Here is a 25,292-nt window from a genome sequence, read left to right on the forward strand (position 1 = left end):
GTTCTCTCTTTCTCTTGCCTTTTACTCCACACACATGATGTGCGCTTGTATGGGCGCAACGCTGCGCCCTTCAACCTTCTTCCGTCCTCGCCTTCATCTGTCGAATTCATCATCCCTGCCTCTGCCTCTCCTTGTTTGCGTGTTCGCATGCTGCCTTCCGAGAACTGTCACAGCATACGTACCCGCCAACGAACCTCATTCATCTTCCCTCCATCGCACGGCGGTGCCACCTGGCGCACATATCATGGGTAGTCACTCCAAAAAAAGCGGCAAGGGCGGTGGCGGCGCGCATGCGCGGCAGGCCCGGCAGAGGCAGCAGGGTCAGGCAAAGGTGCTCAAGAAGGACCTTGGCGTGCCTGACCTAAAGGACGTGGCGCAGCGCCTGACGCAAACAGCACAGCGGCGCACGCACAGCGTCTTGAGCATTCCGCACATGCACGGCGCCGAGGAGGTCGGTGGGTCTCGGCTGAGTAACAGCGGCGTGAGCGGCGGATGTCTTCGCCTCACCAACCTCATGCGCGGTGGTGGCGCTTTCGGGAAAGGCGGCGTCTGCTCTCAGATTCGCGGCAAGGCCCTGCAGCAGGTCGCTCAGAGCGCAGAGGGCGCCGGCAGGACCGAGTCGACCTTGGCGGACCGCCGCCGCGAGATGCTGACGCTGGCGCTTCGTACCTCAGAGAAAGTGCATGACTACGAGGCCCCAATGCAGCTGTTTTGCCAGGACGGCGCCAGCGAGGGCTGCGCGGAGGAGGACAACGTGTGGCTGGAGGATACGACGCGCCGCGGGCAGGATCGCTCGCTGCAGCGTTTCTATAAAGAGTTTCATCGCGTCGTCGAGAACTGCGATGTGCTGCTGCAGGTGCTGGATGCCCGCGACCCGCTCGGCTGCCGACTTACGCAGCTCGAGAAGAACATTCGCTCAACCTACGGTGAGGAGCGGAAGAAGATGGTTGTGGTGCTGAACAAGGTAGACTTGCTGCCGTCGAAGGAGGTTCTGGATGCGTGGATCCACTATTTTGAGCAGCAGGAGCAGCTCATGTGCATTCCGTTCGCAGCCAACGCCAAAGGCTCACTGGGGCAAACGTACGTCACGAACCTGTTTCGGCGGTTGCGCTCAGTCGCCCGCAGCGGCGAGACGGGCGAGCGCAAGGCTATTGTTGTTGGGGTGATCGGATACCCGAACGTAGGGAAGAGCTCCATCATTAATGCGCTAAAGCGCAAGCACGTTGTCGGCGTCGGCAACATGCCCGGGTTCACGACAGGAAACACCGAGGTGGAGCTGCGGTCTGACATCCGCGTGATGGACTGCCCCGGCGTGGTCAGCCCCGGCGAGGACAGCGGCGACGTGGTTCTGCGCAACGCCATTCGGGTTAGCGAGCTGGTAAATCCGTTCTTGCCAGTGCAGCGGCTCCTGCAGCGATGCACGGCGGTGCAGCAGGCCGATGACCATGCCAACACCGACGTTGCCACCCACCAGGCGTTGCGCAACAGCGGGCTGCACCCGTTGGCTCTGTTCTACGGCATTAGCCAGTTCCGCGAGAACGACGTGATGGACTTCATTGAGCAAGTCGGGATGCGTCGCGGACGACTCACACGTGGTGGCCAGGTGGACGAGGAGTCGACAGCGCGCATGATCCTTGCAGACTGGAACGATGGCCGCATTCCGTACTACACATATCCGCCTGCTGTCGACGAGCTCTTCCTGCGCAGCGACGACGCCTACCGCGCCGTCAACAGCAGCGGCTGCCTCGGTGGTGGCGCTGAGGAGAGCAGTACGCAGGCGGAGCTGGTCTCGGCAAAGGCGCGCGGCGTGACGCTGGACGGACTGCCCACGTTTCACCTTCACATGGATCTGATCGAGCAGCAGCAGCAACGCACAAAGAAGCGGTGGAAGCAGAGCGACGTGCCGTACGATGACCCTGACGGCGACGATGGGGACGAGATGCTCTAGTGCAATCCCGCTGCCGCAGGTGCGAGAAGGGGGGGGCGGGGCAGTCTGCGCGGATGTTGGTGCGCCATGTGTGTGCGTGCTGGGAGGAGCGTGCGGGGGGTGGGTGGGACACGGAAGGCGGCATACCTCAGCGCTTCTTTTTACCGCGTGTGCCCTTTACCCCCCTCCCAAAACACACACATACACACACAGATGGTCTCTCTTGGCACTCTCTGCGCATCGTCGATGGAAGGGCAAGGTACTTGCCAAGAGGCGCAGAGTGCGTGCGTGAGCACACACTCAACGGAACGTTAAACCTCTGATAAGCATACACGATTTTCAGGATAGCAATGGAGTCGAAATTCGACAGACATGTGAACGCGTGCGCACGGGTTGCCACCGATAGCCTTTGGGGATGCATGTGTGTGGAGGAGTGGCGGTGGGGTCCAGCAGCTGCGCCTCGCTGGGACAACGGTGAAACGCTGCACGCACGTTTGCGGCGTCCCCTGTTCTTCTTGGCGTGCCTTTTGGCTCGCTCTGCCTTAGCCTGCTTCTCGGTCATGGTGCCTGTGACGGGCTTTGCCTCTTCATTCTCCTCTACGTGGTCATCTGCGCCACTGCTCTCGCGTGCGCCTCGAGAGAGGTTGAGGGGGGGGAGGGATCGGAGGGCAATGGGGGCGTGGCCGTACCTGCCGCGCTGCAGCTGTCCGCGTTCCTCCCTTCCCCTTCCCTCACCTCTTTTGGGGTCAGCGAGGTGGTGCCGATGTGGTGCCACATCTGCGCGCCTCATGGTGCGAATCGATTTTTTTTTTCCAGCCTCTTCCCCTCCCCCCTCTTTTCGGTTTCTGCCCAACCTACACGCCCGCTTGCATGTGCGAAGTGGACTTTGAGACGGGCGGCACACCCCTTGTGCAACAGCGTCCCTTGCATATATGCATCCCTCCTGCCGTCCCCCGACGACCACCCCGGACCACCGCACACGTACGAGCTTCCATTCCTTTCGTCAAGAAGCAAAAAAAAACGTCATCACTGCCTCAAGTCGCCTTCATTTGCTGCTCTCTCATAGTTGGGCGGCGTTGTGCGACGGAGTGTTTGGCGGCTGCTCGCCCTCTGATTCCTGGGCATGTGGCACCTTGACTGAGAGAGACCACGTGTTTCAGCAGCGCAACAGTGCCACGTCACTTCTTGCATCATGTACCACGACGCACCGGTCGAAGCAGCCGTGGTGGTGCACCGTCACCGACAGCGACGCACCGCTTCAACTCTCAAAGGAGACGGTGACGAAGGCGAGGCTGAGCGACAGATCATCGAAGGTTACCAGCTGCATCGCGTCGCAGACTTCCTCTTGTCCGGGGCAACTCATGGCGGAGAGGTGGTCACGGCGTCTGCCGTTGCCGTTCCCACCGCGGCGTCCGGCGGAGGGTTGGCGTCATTGTCGTGCCAGCTGTGCTCCAGCACCGCCGCTGTGCCATCGCGTCTTGGCCTTCCCTACATGCGCGTTGCCCTGCAGTTTCCAGACGAACTTCTCGGCGACGCGGTGGCTGTGGTGCACTGCCTGAGCAACCTCGTCGCCACAGATCAGCGGTACGTTGAGGCGATGGAATTCAAGAAGGTAGGAGGGGTGGTGAGGGACGAGTCGAAATGCTGCATTGCCGGTGGGGTCGCACCGCCCCAGCAAAGAGGACGTGCAGTGGCTGGGGCCGCCGCCGCCGCCGCCGCCGCCGCAGCGCACAGTCGCCCTGCAACGATGGACAACCCGAATTGCCCCACGAGCTCAATGCGTTTGTTTGTCCTGGCCGACAACACCTTTGGCAGCTGCTGCCCCGATGAGATCACCGCCCAGCACTACACGGCTGACTGCATTGTGCACTTTGGTGAAGCCTGCATGAGTCGCTCAACCCGCCTGCCGGTCTTTTATGTCCAGCCAGTGTTTCACTTCAGTGCACTTGCCACTGGCGCTGTGGCTGGCAGCGATGCCGTAGAGACGCTGCTGGATGCCGAGGCGGCCTTAGTGCTGGAGGTGGTGCGGCAGGTCGCGTCGGCTATTCGCCATCGGCTTACCAACTGGTGGGCCGAGAAGGCGGAAGCGACCGGCGCTTCTGCAGGAGCACCCTGCCCGGTGCGTCCCCGCATCGCCATTGTTGGCACGTACCCGACGAAAGCCATCGTGCAGGCGGCTGAGCGTCGCTGGAGCACCACTGAAGATTCTAGTGTTCCAATCAGCTGGCCGATCTTTGAAGAGCGCTGCCTCTCTGTTGCAGCTGAGCTGGCCAAGTTGCACGGTGCGGAGGCCAGCGGCGTTGCCGATGCAGGGTCCACTTCCTCGGGCGAGGACTGCTGGGTCGTTAACGGTGTGCGCTTTCCTCGCGTGCTTTCCTCGTCGTCGTCCGCGCCGTCGAACGAGGTACAGTACCTGCTCTTTATCGGCGCTGTCGGCTCTTCGGCGCTGGTCCACGTGCTGACGGCAGAGCAGTACAACCAGTTCCACTACAGCGACCTCTGCCGCGAGTACCTTGCGTGGGACGGCGGTGCTGAGGTGAGCAACGTGCCCGTCGTCTGCGTTTTGGACAACTGCTTTGGTGACACGGCAGAGACGAAGGAGCAGCTGCACAATGTCTCCAAGTGTCTTGCAGGGGCTGGGGCTTCTCTGTCTGGGTCTCTCGAGCTGACGGATGCTGTGCACCATTGGGTGTCAGCCGCGTGCGCCGACGGCGTCGCTGCGGCTCTTGTAACTGAAGATGGCATGCGAGCTCAGCAGACGCTGCAGCGTCGCATGAGGCAGCGCGCCTTTAACATCGAATGCGTGCGGGCAAGCTCTGCCATTGGCATCCTCGTCGCCTCGCTGGCCATCGAGGGCTACTACGAGGTGACGCAGCAGCTCCACCAGCTTCTTAGGGCCTACGGGAAGCGCAGCTACATGATCTATGTCGGCCACTTGAACGAGTTCAAGCTGGCAAACTTTCTTGACGCAATTGACTGCTTTGTCGCGGTGGCCTGCCCGCACAGCCGGCAGAGCCATTTCACAGAGAAGAGGGATGGCTTCATGAAGCCAATTGTGTCACCGGCCGAGGTGCTCGTCGCCTTGACGAGCGCCGACGACACGCAAGCAGACGAGCAGTACGGCATGGCGGCCGTCTACACAACCTGCTTTCAGGCAGTGCTACCGCTGCTGAAAAGAGCCGTGCAGGCTCGCCGAAGCGAGCTCGAATCCCGCGCAGGCGGCACGGACGCTGACACCCAACAAAGGCAGAATGACGAAGAGGAACGATGGACATCCAGCGGCGCGCTGGTACGTGCCAGCACTGGAAGCGGCGGTGGCGCCTTGATCGGACAGGGAAGCTCGCAGGGTGCTCTCGCCCGCCTGCACGACCGCGAGTACGTCGGTCTTGACCCTCGGGTGGGGCAGACGCCGGTTCAGGCCGGCATCCTGGAGGGCAAGCACGGCATTGCACGCGGCTATGCAAAAGAGCGGGAGGGGCAGGGCGTGCTACCGTCAGGGACCCCATGATGCGGAGCTACCGTCTAAGGCTTTCTCTAAAGCACGATTGACGCCATCGCTCTCGCGCGTTTTTTTTTTGGCAGATTTGCTTTGCTAACTCATAACAAGCACAGCAGATACGAAGCTGAAGGGCGTGGCCCCGTTTTCTGAGGATCGGCGAGCACCACAAGATAGCGGATGGTATCCGGAAGTGGTGAATGGCTCGATATGTGGACACGTCTTGGTGCAGAGACGCACGCCCACGCGCACGCGCGCGCGTGTCGGCGTGGAAAAGTCGGTTGCGTCCCTCCAGTCAGCGGCAAACTGACACGGACACACACGCTCGCACGACGCCGTGATGCAGGAGGCTGTGGTGTACCTCTCTTGACGCATCATCGAAGGGACGCCGCCGCACGCGCTCTCTCGCTTCCTCTCTCACGCACTCTGTGCTTCGTCATACAAGGAGACCAGCTCCAGTCGCACACATGCATGTGGCGGTGATGTATACGCTGAACCTTGTTTCCGCTCACTCTTGCCTTCTGCTGTGCGTTTTCTGCCTTTGCTTTCCTTGCTCTCTACTCGCCGTTCCGGACACGCACCGCAAGAACGTTCACCACTAGCACTTCACCTGCACTCCTTCCCTCCTCTATCCCGCGCCGAGACAGAACGAAAACGCTTTGGCATGCACCGCTGCGTGCAGATGCATTAGCAGCAGGGACAATACCGGATACTTCTTGACGGCGGAGGGTGAACGCAAGGGACACCGTGCGCGGCTGTCTTGATCCTGCTTCCGGTTTGACCGCCTCCCTCGCCACACCCGCATACCCAGCGCCTCCCTTGCACTCGTGTCTCTGTTGCTTCTGCGCGGCAACCCCGGTGCGTTGTTTTCGCTGCCGCAGGTGGGCGCTGCGCAACAAGGAGGATCGACCTGTTACACCGAAGTGTGCCACAGGCTTGCAGGTGGCGACGCACTGTGTGAATGCGGATACCAGAGCCCGCGCCGTGGCAATGACGCAAAGCCCACTGCGAATTCCTCCACGCACTGAGCCACAGAGCCTGTCGTCGGGTTCGAGAAGCGGCGTCGACCGCAGCCGCTCTCCATCGCTTCATCAGCAGCCATCACACACATCGTGCACCCCGCGACGAGGCTCTGCCTCGCCACGCTCGCAAAGACGTAGCGGCAGCACGGCGCTGTCTGCATGGCGTACTGAGTCAACTGAGGGCAAGGTGCACAGCAGAGGCCACGCTAACTCTGGAAGGCACAAGCTTGCACTGCGATCGCCATCGCAGTGCAAGCAGCTAGCTCGGGCGAGCAGCACGGTTGTTGCGAATGCGACGACTTCAGTGCATCCCAACATCACCCATGAGCGTGGTGGTCAGAGTAGCAGTGTGGACCGCTGTATTACGCCGACAGTGACGACGACGCCGCGCGGAAGAGGAGCCGAAACCTTGGTCAGATCCGGCGAACAGGCGCTACCGCACCTCCTCGTACACCCTGCCGCCCTGACCGCTCTCCAGACGGATACCGACTCTGTGGGCGCTGCCGCGGCTCTCGACGGAAAACTTTCTGGGCGAAGACGGGGCTCCCTGCGCACAGGTCCAGGAGAGCCAGTCAGCGCGAGGGTCTTCTCTGTGTCGCGGAGCAGAAGTACTGGCGTCGCATCTGCTCTCTTGAATTCAGGGGCGAGCGGCCTTCTTGGCGCCGGCTCCAGCGGCGGGACTGCCGGTGCAACCCTCTCCAACTACTCCGGCAAGTCATTCGGCGGCGTCGGCACCAGAAACCAGAACCGCTGCTCTCACTGCAAGGTGGCAGAGGAGGTTCTGTACCGCTGCCCGTGCGGCCTCGCCCGGTACTGCTGCACCATCTGCCAACATGCGCACTGGCCCTTTCACAAAGCGGTGTGCTGCCACGCCGTGCGCGCCATTCGGCCGCCGACGCGGCATTGTGATTGGTGCCGTACGCCTTCACAGACCCTGCGTCAGTGCGGGTGTGGCTTTGCTTACTACTGCGACACGCACTGCCAACGCGCAGATTGGTCGTACCATTGCATCGTCTGTAGCACTGAGGCCAGCACGGCACTGGCGGCCGCACTTGTGGGTGGGCGAGCGCTGCGCGCGAGGCGCGAGGCCGCCACGCAGACGGCGCACTGGCAGATCAGCGCTCCTGTGATCCGCCCTACTGGGCGAGGCGACGGCACCATGGCGGCAGAAAATGCGACTGGAATGAGTGCCCATCTTCACGCGAGCCTTCATGAGCGGCACAGTCGATCCGGCAGCGACGGCGAGGACAACACCTTCTCCGGTTCGTGCACGCGTGCATCGCTCGCGGCTGCCTCGGATGCCGAAGCGACGCCGCAAGTGTCGCCTCGCCGGCGCTCCCACGTTCGCGCAGCGTCGGAGCACGGGTCGCAGGTGGGTGTGGATAGCGGATCTGGTGCCTTCGCGACGCTCCACCAGAACCGCGAGACGCCTGTGCGGGCGTCAAACTATGCCGATCCAGGAGGCCGCACAACAACCTCTACCCAAGCTGCCATCGCTGGTGGTGACATGGGCGCTGGCCAGTGTGGCCTGGGGCTCGCCGGGATGAACTCGCGCAGCACGCTCAGCCACCATAACGCTACCGGGACGCTCTACAAAAGCCGGCACATCAACACAAGCGCAACGCAGCAGCACTGGCACAATCCCTTACTGGACGGTTCACGTGCCGGGGGGCCGCATTCGCTGCGGCTCAGCCAGCCTGGAGAACCCAATCACGGAGCTGCTGACGCCTTTCTCCAACACCAACACCACCAATCCTCTCTGTTGACCGATCACCACAGGTATGTGAGTCACGCCAGCCAGTTAGAGCTCATCGACCGAAGCCTTTTCGCCATGGCCGGTCCCACCATCCGAGATCAGCCGGGCGTGGTCGCATTTCTAGTCGCATCACGTCACATTGTTGAGAAGGAGGAGATCAGCGCACGGGCGGCGCTCTTCCGCAAGTTTCGGCTGGGCTGCGTCGGGCTTCAGATGCGTGTGCTTGGCAAGAGGGAAGAGGAAGAGCGCATGACTATCTTGAAGGAGGAGGTGCTTTGGTGCGTCCTGACAGGCCATCCTGCGTGGAAGAAGCTGACGCAGGAGCTGCAGCGCTTTCGCGAAGCGCGCAAATGAGAGCCGCACCTTCCTGAGGCGTGCGCGCTCGGCAGAGGAGAGGGAGGAGGGGGGTGGCGGGGAGATAGCGTTCGACGACGTGTTTTTTTTTTTGCGGGTGTATGAGCCTCTACCACTCAATCTCGGAGTGTGCGTTGCAAGTGTTCGGTGATGCTGCATCAGCGGCTTGGTCTGCTTTTCGGGGTGATGGCTATGGCGGTACTCACCGTCGCTCGGGCCGCAGCCCCACTACCCAGCGAAAAGGCAATAACGCAAAACCGAAAGAAGCGTGGCCGTCGCAGATTTGCGGTGTCGCCGTCTCCCTCACTCAGCCGCTTCCCCATCGTTGCGCACACGGCGTGCACGTATTCTTCGTGTTTTTTTTTTGGTGGACTATGCGCACGGACATCAAAGCTGCGCATCAAGCCGCATCGAACGCGTCCATCCCCCTTCCTCGCGGCCCCCCATTTGGCGCCACTGTGTGCGCTGGCCTCCCGGCACCCCCTGCTTCCACCATCCCCCTCCGCTCAGCATTCGTCGTTCTTGCTCTACAGGCACGAGACGTGCGCCTCTCCTCTCCCACTCTCCGTATCCTTGCCCACACCGCCGGGCCCGGCCTCTCCCTCTCCAACGAACCCTGTCCCACCGTCGTCTCCGCCCGCTTCTCTATAGCATCAGCCATTTTGCGTCACGTGGCTTTATCAAGAATCATACACACTGAAAAAGCCACCACCACCACGCGCAGAAAAAAGCAAAAGAAGAAGGAACGTACACGCGACAGTGCACCTCCGCACTCTCCCCTCTTTTCTTCTTTTTTTCGCCTCCCCTATTTCTTCTCTGCATCTCCTCCCTCTCTGGTGTTGTGCTCCGCTGTCTTCTCGCGTTCGTCGTGCTGTCTGCTCTGCCATCACGCGTCGCGGCACTGCACCCTCTTCGCTTTCGCCGCGTTTCGCCTCTCTCTCTCTCTCCTTCTGCACTGCCTCTGCTAGTTTGCATGGTGAGAGCCTCCCTTGCGTCTTCTTGAGTGTCAGCATCGTCTCTTTTCGTCTGTTGCTGTCGTTGTCGTTGTGTGTGGAGGCACCCTCTCGGGCACGCACCTGCCCTGGCTGCCATGAAGGCCGTCTTGTGCTTCTCTCTTCTCCGCTTCTCTTGCTCGTGTCTCTCGGCCTAGCCGAAGGGACGGCTGGTACAAGGCGAAAACACTACCGTTAGAAAACATGCTAACCGACTACTGGCTTCTCACAGATCTGGACGGGACGCTGATCGCCACCCCGCACAAGGCAAACGGCCGGTATCTCCCCATCACGCGAAGCCCGTGCTTTGAGCCTATCAGGCAGTGGCTGAGCAGCAACGGCAACGTGTGCATCGTCACGACAGCGGACCTGCGGGCAATCGACCAGGTGTACTACCCGCTGAGGCCGTTTCTCAAGACCTATCAGGGGTACGTCGATGAGGCTGCCGCGGCAGGAACTCCGCTAGCGACGGTTGATGGCATGAAAGGGCAACCGCCCCGCCGCGGCTGCCTGCTCTTGTCCCTCTACACCGGTGCTGCCCTGTACTGGTGCACGTCCGACTCGATTATCATGCTTCCGGGGTACGCGAGCGCTGTGCACTGCGCCACGCGCGAGGCTGTCGAGCTGGCGGCTGCCTACCAGGTGCGTATGTCGCACGCCACCTTGTTTGTGGACGGCAGTGGTAAGCAGCTGCGTCCGAAGCCGGAGATGTGCGTGCGTGGCACCTGCATCGATTCCGCAACCGCCCGCTGCCTGCGAACGCGCGTCGAGGCGCTTTATCTGGATTACGTTCGTGACGTACTCTCCGGCAAGGACCCCGCCGTACGCGAGGCAATGAAGTGGCTTTCGCAGCGCTACCAGAGCATGTGGGGCGGCCTCTTGCAGTACCTCGAGCTTATTTACGCAACGGCCGTGCACAACCACCCCGCATCACCGCTACTGCTAGGCACGATGGCTAAGCAGACACTCTTGACACTGGCGCAGCAGCCGCCAGCGGACCCGGAATCTGTGGAGTGGAAGGTGGAGTACCTGCGCTCGCGACGGGGTTTCTTGACCGCCGTCGGCATCCTCCGCGTCGAGTACGCGGAGTCACATTTGTGCTACGCTGAGGACGACAAAGGCACGTCGCAGTGGGTGTTGAACCAGAATGTCGAGGCTCAGACAAAGGCGGCGGAGCGTGCACAGCTCGTCTCCTATGCAACGCAGGTGCTGCTGGCTGATCTGCCCGCCACGGTCGCGCCGAAGTTGGCGGCCGCAACGGCGACGATGGCGAACTTCTTGGTCGATCTCCTGGCACCCAGCACGAAGCATTTTCAGCAGCAGATGCGTGAGACCACGCTCCCTGTGACGGAGCTGGTACCACCGCCCCCCTCGTCTACCTTGCCTTCATCATCGGAAGGCGCGGCCACCATTGCACAGGTGATTCTGCTCGGCCTGCCGCTGCGTCTCTTCTCCAAGTACTTTCGCTCTCACGTGGCGGAGATGGTGCGCGGTGGCGTGAACCCCATGCCGCAGCCAAACAGTGTCGTCTTCTCCAAGATCGGTGTGAGCAAGTCCACGGCGCTGCGCTACCTACTGGGCAAGGACCGGGTCGCTTCTGTTGAGGAGGAGTGGCAGCTGCACTTCACCGAAGCCGCCCCAAGCCCCAAAGAGGGTCCGGCAAGTCAAGCGATCAACTTCGCCGGGTGCGTCCAGCGCTATCACGGCATCGCCATGGGTGACAACCCGCAATCCACCGACTACGAGCTGACGGTGTTCCGAGATCTGCCGTTTTTCTCTGTGGAGAAGGAGTCGCAGCGGGTGGAGCGGCAGCGACGCATTCTGCGACGACTGCAGCGTACACAGTCCATCGAGAGCCGCGGCGGCCAGCCGCTGATGCCAGATGGCAGCCGAGCGCCGTCTTACGCGGAGCTCGTCAGCAGCCTGCGCCGCAGCGGACCCATGATGGACGACCGTCTTTTTCGCAACATCAACTACGTTGGTGGTGAGGAAGAGGGCACGGCGCTTTTTCTTACCGCACTGCTCCACTACGCCAAGGCAGCGCGTAAGAGCGAAAAGGGCCCGATGACGACCTCGGAGTTCCGCGGTGCTGTCAGCAAGGCACAAGAGACAAGTCGTGATCAGGTGATGCACCGCATACCCTCTGCGAAGCTTTAGGCAAGCTTGAAAAAAGGAAAAAGAAAAGCGACGATCGCGTGCCCTGCTCCTCGGCATAGTTGGCACAACACCGGGGGAATATCTGCTTTCCTCTCCCTTATGCTTCGCCAACTCCTCTGTGAATCGCAATACACTGCCTTCACGTGCCTTCGTGTGCTTACGTGGTTCTTCGCTAAACGCTTCCCTACTGGAATCTGATCTCTGTGTTGGTTGCGCGCTTGTCTCGGTGTACGCGTGTACGCACCTTCTTTGTTGTTTATCCCACCACATCGCATTTGGGAAAGCTCACGATGTGAGGCTGTACATCGAGTGTGTGTGTGTTTTCGTTTTCGCGCGTGCTCATCTCGCGTGAAGGCGCCTTTAAGGTGCGGCTGTGTGTGCTCCACATTTCCATCCGCGTGTCACGCATGCGTGCGCGTGTGTGCCCTTCAGCCCCTCTCCCGCTGGGCGTGTCTGTGTGGCTGCAGCTGAGTTTTTGGTGGTGGTGGCAGCCAGGGAGGATGGGATGCAGACCTCTAGAGGTGACTGCTTACGTGAGAGGTCGGCGTGGATGGTATCGAGAAGTACCATCTGAAAAACAAAGGAACCGTACTCAGAAAGTCGGGGGAGGGGGACGAAACGGTCGGGATGCGTAGCGATACAGCGGGTCGGCTTGCAATCCGAAATCAAGAATCCGAGTCCGGAGGCGGCGGTGTGGGACTTCTTGGCCACACCCCGAGCTGATACGGTGATGGCGCAATGATGTGCCTCATCGCAAAGGGAGTTGCTCCTCCCCCACCAGTTTATCAAGCGCGCGCGCTCTGATGGAGTTCTTCCACGGGTGCGTTTCCTGCGTCACCTGCACTGCCCGACATGTGCTCCTCAACGACTCTTCTTGCCTCATCGTTTTTCGCATATCGCTTCACCTACTCCTCCGTCACTTATTGTTGTCGACCGTCGCGACACAACATGTACGGCGTCCACAGTATTGCACACTCGAAAGCTTTACTCCAGATTCTACGTGATCCGTACCTCTTCGTGTTACCGCGCCCCGCCTCCCCCCTTCCCCCTCCTCCTCTCTCGGTTACTGTTTGCTCTTCTCAGCTCGCAGACCTGCCCACTACCATTAAACAGTGCATCCCGATATACACGGTTTCGCTGTCGTCGTCTTCATCTGTTTACTTCGGCTGCGCTCTCGTCCTGTGACGACAGCTTTAACTCTCGTCACAGCACCCAGTTCGCTATTCAACGGTACAGCATTGAACCTTGCTTTCGCACTGTGATGCGCAACTTGTCGGACCATTTTCCTGTGGAGGACTCGCCGATGAACGCACGGCCCCAGATGGCGAACGGCGATGACCACCCGCAGATGGAGTCGCCGATGAATCACGATGACACACACACCTACGGGGACAATACGTTGGGCGGGCACCCAACCAATGAAGAGAATGCGTCGATGACGAAGACCCCGACCGCGGCTGCTAATGGGGCTTGCGCGGACTCCATCCATTCCGAGTATGTGGCGGCGAAGGAGCGGCTGGAGGCGGCACAGGCAGCACACAAGCAGCGCTTGCGCGAGATCAAGGACGACAAGTCGCTAAAGATAAAATCCATACCGTCTCTGGAGGAGCTGCGCGACGAGCGCGTGCGTCTCTCGGAACAGGTGCTCCATCACAAGGACGAGCAGGACTCCCTTGCCCTCGACATCGAAGGGTTGGAGGGCGCCGCGGAGGTCTACCAACTGGCGGCCCGCGTGCAGCGCCTGGAGCACTTCGCCAAGCGTGCATATGAGTACGCCGAGGAGACTCTGCCGAAAGAGATCGAGAGGACGCTGGAGGAGGACCGTCAGCTGTCCAACCGGGAGCTGTGCGCCTACATCCAGGAGCTCCAGAGCAAGCGCGCGAACACGCTCAAGAGGGTCGTCGCCTCGCAGGAGGGCATGGTCAAGCGGAATCGGCGTCAAAGCGCTACTGCCACGACTGCCGCTCCGGGCGAGGACGTGGACCCGATGGAGGCCAAGGCGGTGGCGCACACGCAGGAGAACAAGGACGAGTGCGTCGTGCTGCACCAGAAGATCCGCAGGTTCTGCGCGATGAGGACGAAGCTGCAGAGCGACATCCTGAAGGAGAAGAGCGCGGGCAAAAAGATGGAGGAGAGGATGCGCGCCTCCATCCGCACCGCGGAACTGGCCAACGCCCGCGATGCCCGCATGTGTGGGGAGCTAAACAACCGCAACGCCGCCGCCACAACGAACTCGCAGCTGCTTATGGACCAACTCAACGTCGGCCACTACGGCTTCGGCAACGCGCCGTCGACGAAGCAGCTGCTGGAGGACCGCAGGGAGCGCGAGGCCTTGCTGGAAACCACGGAGACAGATCGGCAGCAGTACGGGCGCTTTGTATCGAACGGCTCCTTAGGCTCCCGCCAGTCGTACGCGAACTCGCTGAGCTCTCACCAGCGCGCCATCAAGCCACCGCTGGTGGCCTCGAAGCCGACGGCGTCGCAGCGCGCCCGCGACGACGCCTCGCGCTCCTCACGCGAGGACTTCGCGCAGATGCTGCGCCGCAACAGCGATGGTAACAGCTACCAAGCATCTCGCTCCCAGTCATTGTCGAAGCCACCGCTGGTGGCCTCGAAGCCGACGGCGTCGCAGCAGAGTCGCGAAAGCGCCCTTCGCGGAGAACGCGAGGAGGTTTCGGCGTCCCGCACTCTCGCGCGGAGCAACTCCCTCTTCTCCGATGTGCGGCCGTCATCCCTCGCGGCCAAGTCCACCGCTTCGCAGCGTAGCCGTGATGGGCAGTAGAAGGAAGACGAAGAGGGAGGTGCGTGAAGGTGAGTGCAGCTACTAGCAAGAGATGTGACCTACAAGACGGTGGTTGTCGCCGTTTACAAGTAAGGAAGGCGAGATGCCCACCAATGCTGGTAGCGGCACTGCGAACGAAGGATGCAGAAGGAGTCGAGTGACCCCGTAGGAATCGTCACCCCGTCTGTGTCGCTCGGTCTCTCCTTTTCCTTGTGCCCCGTGTACATGTGCATGCGCATGTGTGTGCGCGTATGTCGCGCTACGCCTATCGTCTCGCGCACCTCCAAGCGTCGCTGTTGAGCCCGCCTCCTTTCTTTTTTTTTGTTTTCGTTTCTCAATTACGCTGTACCGTGAATGGAATGGAGGCCCTAGTCAAGGGAGAAGGAGTGGTGAGGGAGGAGGGAGAGGGCGTGTTGAGCTGATGGCTTTGACCTACCCCCCCCTGCTCACTACGATGTGCTGCTGCACTGGTGGTCTCCTCTTCCTGCGGAGAGAAGGATCGCATTGGCGGCTATCAGCGACAAGGTGCACCCCCTACCCTGTAGGTAGATGCGCTCTCTCCCTCCCTCTCACATGCACACGCCACGTGGTTTGTCCGCCTCCTTCCATTCGTTCTCCGTTTCTTTTTTCTGTTTCTTTTTTTTTGTTTTCCCGTCTCTCTGTCTCTGATTGACTGTACCGGTGTTTGTACTCTTTTGTCTCCAACTCCTTTTTCGTGCACCCGCTCGTGCTCGACAACTTTCCGAGGGACGTGCCCACAGGATGGGGCTGGCACATATCAGCGAGTCAAACACACACACACACGTCGTGCACCTGGAGAGGTGAGCGTTCTGCTGCGATTGTGTAGGCGAGTATGTGTGCGTGTGTTTGGCTGACGGCAAATTGGCAGAACATGCAAAGCAATCGCACTCCTGGTGATCACGACGGGGCGGCGACGGATAGACAGTGTGGCGGGCATACCCGTCAGTGCCTGTCCGTCAGCGCTCCCTCTGTCTGTATGTGCTGGCGTCTGTGCATCTTCGTGTGTGTGCTTTCGTGTAACGCGTATCTGATACAAGCATTCGTAATGAAAAGAAGCTCGAGTCGCTCTGGGCCGAATCCTTCTGATTCGGTTCGAGTGAGGTGGCACTACACTGCCCGTGCGCCGCCGTTTTTCAATGCACAGACACACCCACACAGGCTGGGTGTCAAGCGCCCATCAAGGTGCCTACCGACTAACCACCGAATCTCGCTTGGCTGTTGTGCGCGGTTTGCACAGCTTGCAATACGTGCGGGGCGGCGCGGAGAGCGGCGCTCTTTCGGTTCGCAGGACGGTCCGTGCAACCCTCTCTTGTTCCCCCTCCTTGTGTGCTGTTGTCGAGGCACGGTCTACGCACCTGCCCCTCTCCCCTGTCCCTTCACCCGTGCCAGTGGCGTGCATCCACGCACTTGAAGCCCATGCGCGACGACCATCTTTCCCTCGTCTCTTCCCCATAGATCAACGAACACGTACACGACCCCACAGACGGGACCTCCACACCGTGGCCGAAGAGCGTGGGCAAACGTGTCTACACAGAGCCTTGCCCCGACAACGCTCCGGAAGCCCCACCACGCGCGCTGCGAGGCTTTCACAGTAGCCTTGCGTCTGCGCTGGTCACCGCTTCTGCTCTTGTTTTCCTTTTTGCTATCATGACCGCACTGGATGCTGCCGCTGACGATGCGGCGCCTTCGTTGGAGAACGTGGCCGCTGCCGGGGCAACACTGTGGCCGACAGAGACATTTCTGCACTTCTCGTCTTTTAGGGATGCGTACAGCGCATGGCATGAACACGGCGACTTCTTCCGCTGGCTGCAGTCGAGTGACTATGCGGTGGCGCTGCTGGCGGCGTCCAATTTGCATCCTCTCCACTTCACGGTGAGGGCGCCGGCAACAACGCCAACGGCACACTCTCCCAACGCCGCGGAAACACCCGCTGTACACCTGGTGCTGTGCGCACCGTGCTGCAACACTACCGTCGTTCTGTCGGAAGAGGAGCGGCTAGCGCTGGCCAAGTTGGCACGTATCCTTCCATTCCATGTGGGCCCGAGCGGTGTAGCGACCCCGAACGAGCACTCCACCGCGATACTGGCGCACGCTACGCAGCTAGAGCGACAGCATCGGATCACGGCTGGCTTGCTGGCGCGCGCTCACCGAGAGGGCTGTGCCTGGCGCGACCGACATACTACTGGCGAGCAGGGCGTCGCAACCGACGAGGCCACGGTCTCCTGTGCTCGCCAACTCCTGCTAGGGAGCCCGTCGCTGAGTATCATGGAGTCCGCGACGGTTCGCGCCTTTTGTGCCGCGGTGATACTTCGCCCACCAGATGCTGAAGCGGCCACTAGCACAGCAGCTCGGACACGCTGCCTGCTTCCACGAGGAACCCCGCCTAGCGTGGTGCGGCAGTGTATGGAGGACACGCTGGCCGTTCTGGACCCCGCCTCGTCTGGGGTCAACTGCGCAGCTGGCACCGTTGTGCCCAGACTGCGGTACACGGGAAGCAACGTGAATGATCGTATTCTGCAGCTCTTTTTCGCTCCAAAGAAGCGCCCTCGGCCAGAGCCGAGCAGCGGCGCCGCTTGCTCCGAGACTGGCGTGAACGGGGAGGTGGTGCTGCAGTACATGGCATTGCTGATGATACTCTACGGGTACACGGTGGCTGCTACGGGTGACGTGCAATCGGTGGAGGCAGAGAACTCCGACGGTGACGCGGCCGACTTGGAGCATGCGGAATGCGCCGCTCGTGCAGGAACCTTCCGACCTTCTCGCTGGGGAGCACCGCCATGGAAGAGCCCACCGACGATCCTATCCTCCGCAGACGAGGAGGAAGGGAACAGACGCGTGCACAAGGAGACATCGACGCAGTCGGAGATGGTTTCTTTCGTGGACGCGATGATGCTCCTTGGATGGCATGTGCGGTGCCAGTTCTGCGCCCACAGCCCTGCTGTGGTGGCCGTGCGCGAGATTGTCACGACAGCCACGACAACCACAATCGCGACAACCGGGACAGCTGAGGCTTTGGACACTGCTGCTTGCGCTTTTGGTCGCTCAACTGCAGACGTATCCCGCGACGAAACGCAGAGTTTTGTTGACGAAGATGTTGATCTGCGGCAACCGCAGCAACGGGCAGGGGCTTCGGTGGGGTCCAGTAGTGGCGATGGCGTTGGGGGCGGCAACGAAGACGTCCTTGATGCCCTTGCGGAGGTGGAGGCAGCGATTCTCAGCGCCAACCGCAGTCGGCACTCCGGCGAGGTCAAGGACGAGGCTGCCGTTGTCGCCGCTGCACTTGTGAACGGTTCAGCGGATCAGAGTGACGGAGCTAAGGACGGTGACGACAAGCTTGAGGCGTGCGCGTACTCACAGGGGTACGGGGAGGAAGACGCCGCGGTGAGCGCTACGCCGTCCTCGTCTGCCAGCCGTGGCAGCCGGGATGGTCGCAGCGAAGAGGAGGTGCGCGTGAGCCTTGGGTTGGGCAGCGACATCGCCTGCAATGAAGAGATGCCCACCGAGGAGGATTCAGAGGAAGCACTCGGTGAGCAGAGCACACACATGCGCAGCGGTGTCGCACTCTCGCCGGTGGAGGCGACTACACTTCTGGGCGCCGCTGATGCTGGCGCCGCCGCAGAGGCCTTTGCCTTCCCCTCAACGACTGTGACGACCAAGACGGTAACGAAGATCGAAACGCGGTCTGTCACCACTATTACAATGACCTTTTCTCAGCGCCTAGCACTGCAGAAGGACACCCCGCAGCAGCAGCAGCAGCAATGCAGTGACACCTCCAACAGCGGCCACCACGGCAACTGTCCATGGCATCGACTGTTTCTGACCGACGCCATCGACGCAACGGCCCTCGCGGCACCGGAGCGCTTCATGGACTTTACATGGGTGGTGGGCGAGGATGGCGACACACTACACGAAGAGAGGGTGGCGGACCGAAGTAACGCCGCGCCCACGTACGCGGCGACGTCTGAAGATCGAGCTCAATGCGGCACACACGAGACAGCGCGTGGCGTGGATGCCGACGGTGAGGAGCTGCTCGCCCCACCTCAGGACCCCTTGCAGTCAGAGGGTGAGAGCGACGTCTGCGAGGCCTCCGAAAAGAACTCGAATCGCACTCTTCTCGTCTTACGCTTTTTGCTTCCTGAAGTGGAGCGCCTCATCACGACGTGGCGACTCAGCGAGGAGTGGGAGCGCACGCGGCCGGACGAGTACCTGCGACACCCCCTATGGCGCACATGGCTAACGTCGCAGACGCTGCACCCGGTGCATACGGAGAACGCCGACGGCATGATGGAGCAGTACTTGCGCGTTCTCGAGCGTCGACTAATGCCGTTGCAGAGCACAGCAGAGGAGACAGGCGCGCCCGAAAAGAGCCCCGCCGCGGCGGCCGGCGGCAAGGGCAATGACAGCAGCGTGAAGAACAAAGCAGCAGCAAAGACGATGGAGGCCGCGAAGTGGGAAGCGCTAGGGACTTTGGAGGAGCTTGGGGCCACGATTGGCGCCCCTCTCTACAGCGTCAACGCCAGCTCATTCAACCGAACCGTGGAGAGTGCCTTGCACTTGGCTACTCGCTCGCTGCACCGCTGCTTTGCGGGCGACCAGGCAGCAGCTGCGGCAGGCGGAAGAGCGAACTCCGGTGATGCGCGCGCGTTACTGCGTGAGGGACTTCGATCGGTGCTGCGGGCTTCGGGCCCCTCGGCAGCCCAAAGCGTCGCTGGCAGCAGCGGAGCGGAACTAAAAGTTGCCTTCTCCGCGGCGGACAACGAAGAGTCGCGAGGAAAGGAGGCTGCTGAGGCAGCGCGGGCCTTCTTGAAAACGATGGAGGCGCGCTACGCCGACGATGTCGTTCGTGAAGGCAGCTGTAGCGCATCACGGCTTCGACTCGCGCTGCAGCGCGAAGCCATTCCTCACGGTTTGCACGAATTCACGACCTTCATATACCCAACGTTGCAACGTCAAGCTGGCGACTGCTCCATCTCTGTTGCTGATCCAGTTTACGTCGTGAACACCGCCTCTGGCAGCACCAACGCCGCGCCATCCCATACCCCCAGCGATGTTGACCGCTGTCGTGTGATGCAGTACCTACAAGGCATGCAGCACACCGCGCAGGAGGAGCAGCTGCAGGTGCAGCACGAAAGGGAGAGGCGGGAGGAGGCACAGCGGCTTGCAGATGCAAAGGCGGCGGCGGTAAGCTCCGCCCCAGCAGCCACTACTACACCTTCCGCACCGGAGGCTCGCGTTCCGGCTACACAGATGAGTGCAAACAAGAGACCTGCAAAGCAGCAGCAGCGACAGCAGCAACAGCAGCGGCAGCAGCACTCTCATGACAGCAGAGACCCACATTCCTCGGCGCATCAGTCGCCATTGCCGAACCAAAAGCAGCTCCGATCAACGCACGAGGCGCCGGCACCGAGCCAAGGCACTTCAATGGTGCCAGCGCCCGATTCGACACCCACGTCAAGCAGCTCGGCCGTCTTTCAGGGGGTCGTGCACCACAGCGGTGGCCCTCCGATGCAGCAGGTCAGGTATGATAACCCGCTGTGGGGCTCTCCGCAGCCCTTTTCACACGGCACTTCAGGAGTGTCACCACCGCTTCAGCCGACACCAGTGCACCACCTCACTCACGGCATGGCGGACAACAGCGCTGTGCCTCCTATCCCTGCATCGTTCAAAGCCCAGAGGGGCGACAGTAGGCTGTTCATCCCGTCAGTCGACAGTAGCTTCTTTCCTCCACCGAGTGTGGCGCCGGCCGGTGGCCAAGAGCCTATTTTCCGCGACAGCGGCATCGGCGGGGAAGCGCTCACTGGCTCTGGCTTTGTGAGCGATGGCGGGCCACTCTTCTCAGCTCTTCACCCCTTCGGGTGGTTGCCTTTTCCATCAGGCTCCTCGGGAGGGGACGACACGGCTGTTTTGGAAACAAGCGTGTACGCCCACCCATCTGCGGGCGCCCCGCCGCGCGGTCGTGCCGGCGGTCCTCCTCCACGCTCCGGCGACTCGGTTTGGGGCAGCCTCAACACGAGCAACCTTAGCAGCGGCAGCGGTGGCCCTGCAGAGGATGTGCGTCTCTCCAATTGGAGCAGCAGCTCGATATCGCAGGGGCCCGCGACCGGTGATGGCGGTGGTGGTGCAGTTCTTGGCCCAATTACATCTTCTGTCCTTCGGCAAGATAGCACCGGTGGTGGTAGCCGTAATGTCGGCGGTTCCTCGGCGCCGAGTGTGCTCGGCACCTCAGCGCCGTCGTCCTTTACTGGACCGAAAGCATCCACGTCCGGCACGCAGCCTTTGCCGGCGTCGCGTGGCGGCGCTACCAACCGCGGCCGTGGTAGCGGTGGTGGGCGACAGAATATGCCGCTGCCGGCATTGCACAGCCAGCCTTCCCCGAGAGTCAAAGCTGGTTCCTCTGTCCTTGGGGGTGGAGGACCGAATGCGCACGCACCACCAGCTCGTGGTGGCTGCGGCGGTGCTGGGGGACGCAGCGGGCAAGGCCGAAATCGCGGTGGCGGTGGCGGTGGTCAACGGCGCGGTGGTGGCGGCCGTGCTGGTGGCGGTGGCGGTGGCGGTTTTCGTCGAGGCGGCTAAAGATGTCGCTATTTCCTCAAGTGATCAAAAGGCCGAGGCGGTGGCTCTCCGTCACCTCTATCGGTATGCGCGTAACAGATGACTCCCACACGAGTGCACGTATACTGAGTCGCTCTCCGGCACGGGCACATGCATGCCCGCATGGGTACGCAGGAGGGCACTAACATAGCGGCGAATCCTTCCTGTGGATGGGGACGGCAGCAACCCACTGAAGTAGGGTGATGTATGCACACCGGCGGTACCTGCGTGCAAATGGCTTTTTGTGTTGGACGGCTACGGTTATGCGCGCAACTGACGTTCCGTGCGACCGCGGCAGCATGTCTTCTTCCCGAGCAGGCGTGCCCGCGTTCTCAGCCGTTTCTTTCTGACGCTGTTCCCTCGACAGCCCACAGTTGCCTTTGCTACGCGCGCGTTCCTTTCGGTCTGCAATTCCTTTTCCGATAAACGTCTCCTACTTGTAATCACGTACCCTGCTTCTTTGCCGTGCCCTTCCACGCGCTATCTCTCACCATATGTGCCCACCAGCAAGCTGGTGGGCACCGCTCCATCGCTAAAGAGTTTATACCGAGACAACTAGTCAGCCATCCCCCATCCCCTACTGTACTTCTTACTCCACAGCGTCTCCTCCCCCGATCCTCTCCAAGCACAAAGTTGGTTGAAACGGGAGCACGTGAGCGAAACGACAAGCAGAAGAGAACATGTCCCTTGTTCCCCACACGCAAGAGCTGCAGCGGGAGGTGGAGGCGTTGCAGCAGCTGCGCCGCTCACTGCATGACGCCTACATCGTTGAAGACAAGGCGGGCCATCGCCCAGTGAAGAACGTGAGGAAGCCGCTGCAGCCCATTGATATGCGCCGCACTGTGGACGCGCCTACCTTGAGCGTGCTCAAGTCTCCCAACTACCCCTTCACCCTTTGCGAGGAGGCGCCGCCGTCGTACGTGCCACCGCCGGTGCCGTACGACGTCGAGGGCGAAATCGACTCTCTGAAGCAACGTGTGCTGCAGGTGCAGGAGGACTTCCAAAGTTACCAGAAGCGGCACAGCCGCGGCGGTACGCCACTGTCGGCCTCGCAGGTGCTTGACTTCTTTAGCCAAAACAAGGCCTACGCCGAGATCGCGTGGGAGGTGTCGTCTATGCAGTGGTTCTACCGTTGGGTCCTCTCGCACTCGATCAGTCACCTTTGGAACTGCAAGGAGCAGCTCGAGTACGTTCTCACCGACCACGGCGAAAGCCTGCCGCAGACGGTGGAGGAGATGGACGCGTGCCTCCAAGCGTATCCTTTTGCCGCCGCCGTCTCGATTCTTGACAGCGACCGGCAAGCGGTAGTGGCGCAGGAGCGTCGCCGTTTGCGATCCGTTAGCCGCATTTTCCGTGAGAACGTGCCGTCGATTGCGGTGACGGCAGCCACGAGCTGCTACCTCACCCCGGAGGAGAAGTACATGTACCAAGAGTTCTTCAACCAATCGGAGCACATGATTCTGCTGCTCAACCACACCTTGTTGCTCAACGAGGCCAACAGCGCATCCGCTGCGGCGCTACAGTCTCACACAGAGAGCGCGAGCCGTGGCTTGCTGTTCAACTCGCAGAGCCGAGCCCACGGCTACTTGCAGGACAGCGATGCGCTTTCCCTGCCGAGCGAGCCCACCATTGGTGTGATGGACACTGCCAGTCTTACCAAGGAGACCCTAAATGCCGTAGCTGCCGAGCAGGAAATGATAGCAGCTCTGATGAAGGCGATCCGCGAGCGTGAGCAGCGCGGCGAGTGTTTTGAGGTGTCAGCGGCCGAGGGCGAGCGCACCCGTGCGGCTCAGGTCGCCGTCTACGGCTGCGTGCTAAGCGATATGAGTCTCATGGCGCACCAGATGAACCTCACTGTCGAGTTCATGGAGCACTACGAGTCGTGGCTAAAGCTGCACGGGTACGACTCTCATGATCAGCTGATGAATGCGCTGTCGAAGCGCAGTGGTGGCACGGCGTGGCCGACGCTTAGCATTTATGGCGAATACGGGGCCGCGGACGGACACGATCACTTTGTGCCGCCGACAGAGTCCATGATGCGCTATTACCGCCCACGAGAGAAGGCGCCGAGGGAGGCTGTAGATGCCAAGGGCAAAAACCCCTCCAGCGAGACGTGCAAACCTGTTGGCCGCAGCATGGCTCCTTCAGGAGGTGACTCTGGTGGCAGTGCCGGCTCCTTCCCATCTGCACCCTTGGCGGCGGCCCCTTCGAAGGCGGCGGCGGCGGCGAACGTTGTGAATGAGCACATGGTTGTCTCTCCAGCGTCCATGCCTATCTCCGCGTGGCAGGAGACGGACAGCGAGGTGGCGAACGCCTTTTACGCTCTTCTCATCCACGCCAACGAGGCGGTGCGCAAGAGTCGTGCGGCCGTTGCCGAGAAGGACGACGCCGTCGAGCGCACGTGGCTGACCGCGTGCATGCGCTACGCTGTCATCAAGATGCTTCGCCGTGATTGGTGCGCCGCTGACGTGGCCAAGGGTATGCTCACCGCAGAAGAGGCCCTGCTCGCCGTGGTGGGCCGCAAGGGTGCTTTCTCTTGCATGAAGTCCACAGCCGCGGCGCTCTGCGTCGTGGTGAAGGAGGTGGCGCGGCTGTGTGCTGCCCGCAGCTCGCCGCCCTCCCTCGTTGCCGAGGTGCCTGTTGCGGTGCACATACCGGACGATGTGGACAACTACGCGAAGGTGGTGACAGACGTGACGAACCCGGTGGAGCAGCAGCGGTGGGGCTCTTTGGTGGACGCCGTATGGTTCCAGGCGGACCCCTCGTCTGCCTCATGCGGCGGTCTCTTGTTTCACCCGATGTCGGCGGACGGCGAGTTGACGGGCCCGATACCGTGTAACAAACAGAGCGCCCTTCATTTTCTGTACATTGAGGCCATTTGCATGCCGCCTACTGCAGTGGCCAGTGGCGTGGTCTCCGTGGCGTTGCGCTATCGCATACCTCGCATGTCACCGGCGGCGGACACGAGTCGGCGTGTGGCACCGACGCTGGCAGCCGTGTCTGACGCACAGCCGTCGAGCAGAGGTGGCCTCTCTCGCTACCACCTCGCGCGTCGCGTGCTGATGGCGCTGTTTGAAATAGAGGCAAAGGGCCTTCTGCCCTGTTTTGCGTGCCGCGTTTCGGAGGTGAGCGTGGTGCCTCTTGTTCAGATGGTCTACGTCGCCTTTGATGACGGAAACACGAGTTCTGTGGTGGACAAGGGCCATGTGCCGCACCTGTGCATGCTGCCGCCCGCGGCAATGGAGCTGAAGCGTATGGACATCAGAGTAGGGGCGGCGCCGGCACCAAAGCACCTGACCGATGCGCTTTACGCCGCCTACGCCGAGCCCGTCAACTTTAGCTCAATTGGACTGCTTGTAGGTGGTGCTTTAGAGGACATGGCTTCTCGCGCGCCAACTCTGCACGACCTTTACATGACCGCCGCCACGGTTCTGGAACAGGCGACCTTCGATGTCAAGAGTGGCGCAACACCCAAGGCGTTCGCGAATGCGAGCACGCACCCGACTCCGATTGCGTGTGCGCCAGCGAAAACGCGCGCCATGAGCATTCAGCGTGAGCCAGTCATAAACCGCAATTCTACCTCGATTGGGCGCTTCATCTCGCCGCTTCTGCGTCACATAGATGACAGGATTTCTTCTTGGGAGTTCGGCGACGGCATAAGCAGCGTCGGCGGTGTGTCGAACAACGCAAGCACCAACACCCAGTCCTCGGTGTGGACGCAGCGTGATGCGGCAGCACCAGAGCCGGCGTCTTTGACTGGTCGCCAGACCGAACTGGTCGGCCGCATCGACACGGCATCGCCGTCTCCATCGGCGGTGCGGCCCAACCGGCGCTAAGCAGAAGGCGTGTAAGAGCCCGTATGCGGACTCGCTCCTCTTCCTTTTCGTTTGTTTGTGTGTGCGTGTGTGCGTGTCCTTTTCTCTCCTTGTCCTCCGTACTTCTCTCGATCTTGTTGGGTTGCTTCGTATTGAGAAGTCGGCTTGTGGTGGGCGAATGCCTCTCTCCCCGCGTTTGTGTGTGCACGTGCCGGTGGGTTGGACGTTTCCGTCGTTACCAGCAACGGCAGTGCATGGTAACCGGTGTGGAGGACGCATGGCTGAAGATGCCGTGGCGATAGCCATCTGGAAGGGCGAGTCGACGTGGGGAGGGTCTGGAGAGTGCAGGTGTCAAAATATGAAGGAACGGGGGTGTCAT

At 61.3% G+C, this 25,292-nt stretch overlaps 7 protein-coding genes across 7 annotated transcripts; all 7 read left to right on the forward strand.

The window, feature by feature from the left end:
- Positions 1-244: 244 nt before the first annotated feature.
- On the forward strand, positions 245-1,948 carry LINJ_33_2530 (putative ras-like small GTPases; the record flags this gene model as incomplete). Its single annotated transcript, XM_003392711.1, has 1 exon — positions 245-1,948. The coding sequence occupies one exon, from the start codon at positions 245-247 to the stop codon at positions 1,946-1,948; it is 1,704 nt and encodes a 567-aa protein (XP_003392759.1).
- Positions 1,949-3,119: 1,171 nt separating this feature from the next.
- LINJ_33_2540 (conserved hypothetical protein) lies at positions 3,120-5,435 on the forward strand (the record flags this gene model as incomplete). Its single annotated transcript, XM_003392712.1, has 1 exon — positions 3,120-5,435. The coding sequence occupies one exon, from the start codon at positions 3,120-3,122 to the stop codon at positions 5,433-5,435; it is 2,316 nt and encodes a 771-aa protein (XP_003392760.1).
- Positions 5,436-6,413: 978 nt separating this feature from the next.
- LINJ_33_2550 (hypothetical protein, unknown function) lies at positions 6,414-8,555 on the forward strand (the record flags this gene model as incomplete). The annotated part of the gene is made up of 1 exon (XM_003392713.1): positions 6,414-8,555. One exon carries the CDS (start codon positions 6,414-6,416, stop codon positions 8,553-8,555), a length of 2,142 nt encoding a protein of 713 aa, XP_003392761.1.
- Positions 8,556-9,751: 1,196 nt separating this feature from the next.
- On the forward strand, positions 9,752-11,704 carry LINJ_33_2560 (conserved hypothetical protein; the record flags this gene model as incomplete). Its single annotated transcript, XM_003392714.1, has 1 exon — positions 9,752-11,704. One exon carries the CDS (start codon positions 9,752-9,754, stop codon positions 11,702-11,704), a length of 1,953 nt encoding a protein of 650 aa, XP_003392762.1.
- Positions 11,705-12,965: 1,261 nt separating this feature from the next.
- Positions 12,966-14,486, forward strand: LINJ_33_2570 (conserved hypothetical protein; the record flags this gene model as incomplete). The annotated part of the gene is made up of 1 exon (XM_003392715.1): positions 12,966-14,486. One exon carries the CDS (start codon positions 12,966-12,968, stop codon positions 14,484-14,486), a length of 1,521 nt encoding a protein of 506 aa, XP_003392763.1.
- A 1,668-nt stretch (positions 14,487-16,154) lies between these two features.
- LINJ_33_2580 (conserved hypothetical protein) lies at positions 16,155-21,080 on the forward strand (the record flags this gene model as incomplete). The annotated part of the gene is made up of 1 exon (XM_003392716.1): positions 16,155-21,080. One exon carries the CDS (start codon positions 16,155-16,157, stop codon positions 21,078-21,080), a length of 4,926 nt encoding a protein of 1,641 aa, XP_003392764.1.
- Positions 21,081-21,778: 698 nt separating this feature from the next.
- Positions 21,779-24,934, forward strand: LINJ_33_2590 (conserved hypothetical protein; the record flags this gene model as incomplete). Its single annotated transcript, XM_003392717.1, has 1 exon — positions 21,779-24,934. One exon carries the CDS (start codon positions 21,779-21,781, stop codon positions 24,932-24,934), a length of 3,156 nt encoding a protein of 1,051 aa, XP_003392765.1.
- Positions 24,935-25,292: the final 358 nt, after the last annotated feature.

This window comes from Leishmania infantum, chromosome 33 (genome assembly GCF_000002875.2).
Source record: "Leishmania infantum JPCM5 genome chromosome 33".
Lineage (NCBI taxonomy): Eukaryota > Euglenozoa > Kinetoplastea > Trypanosomatida > Trypanosomatidae > Leishmania > Leishmania infantum.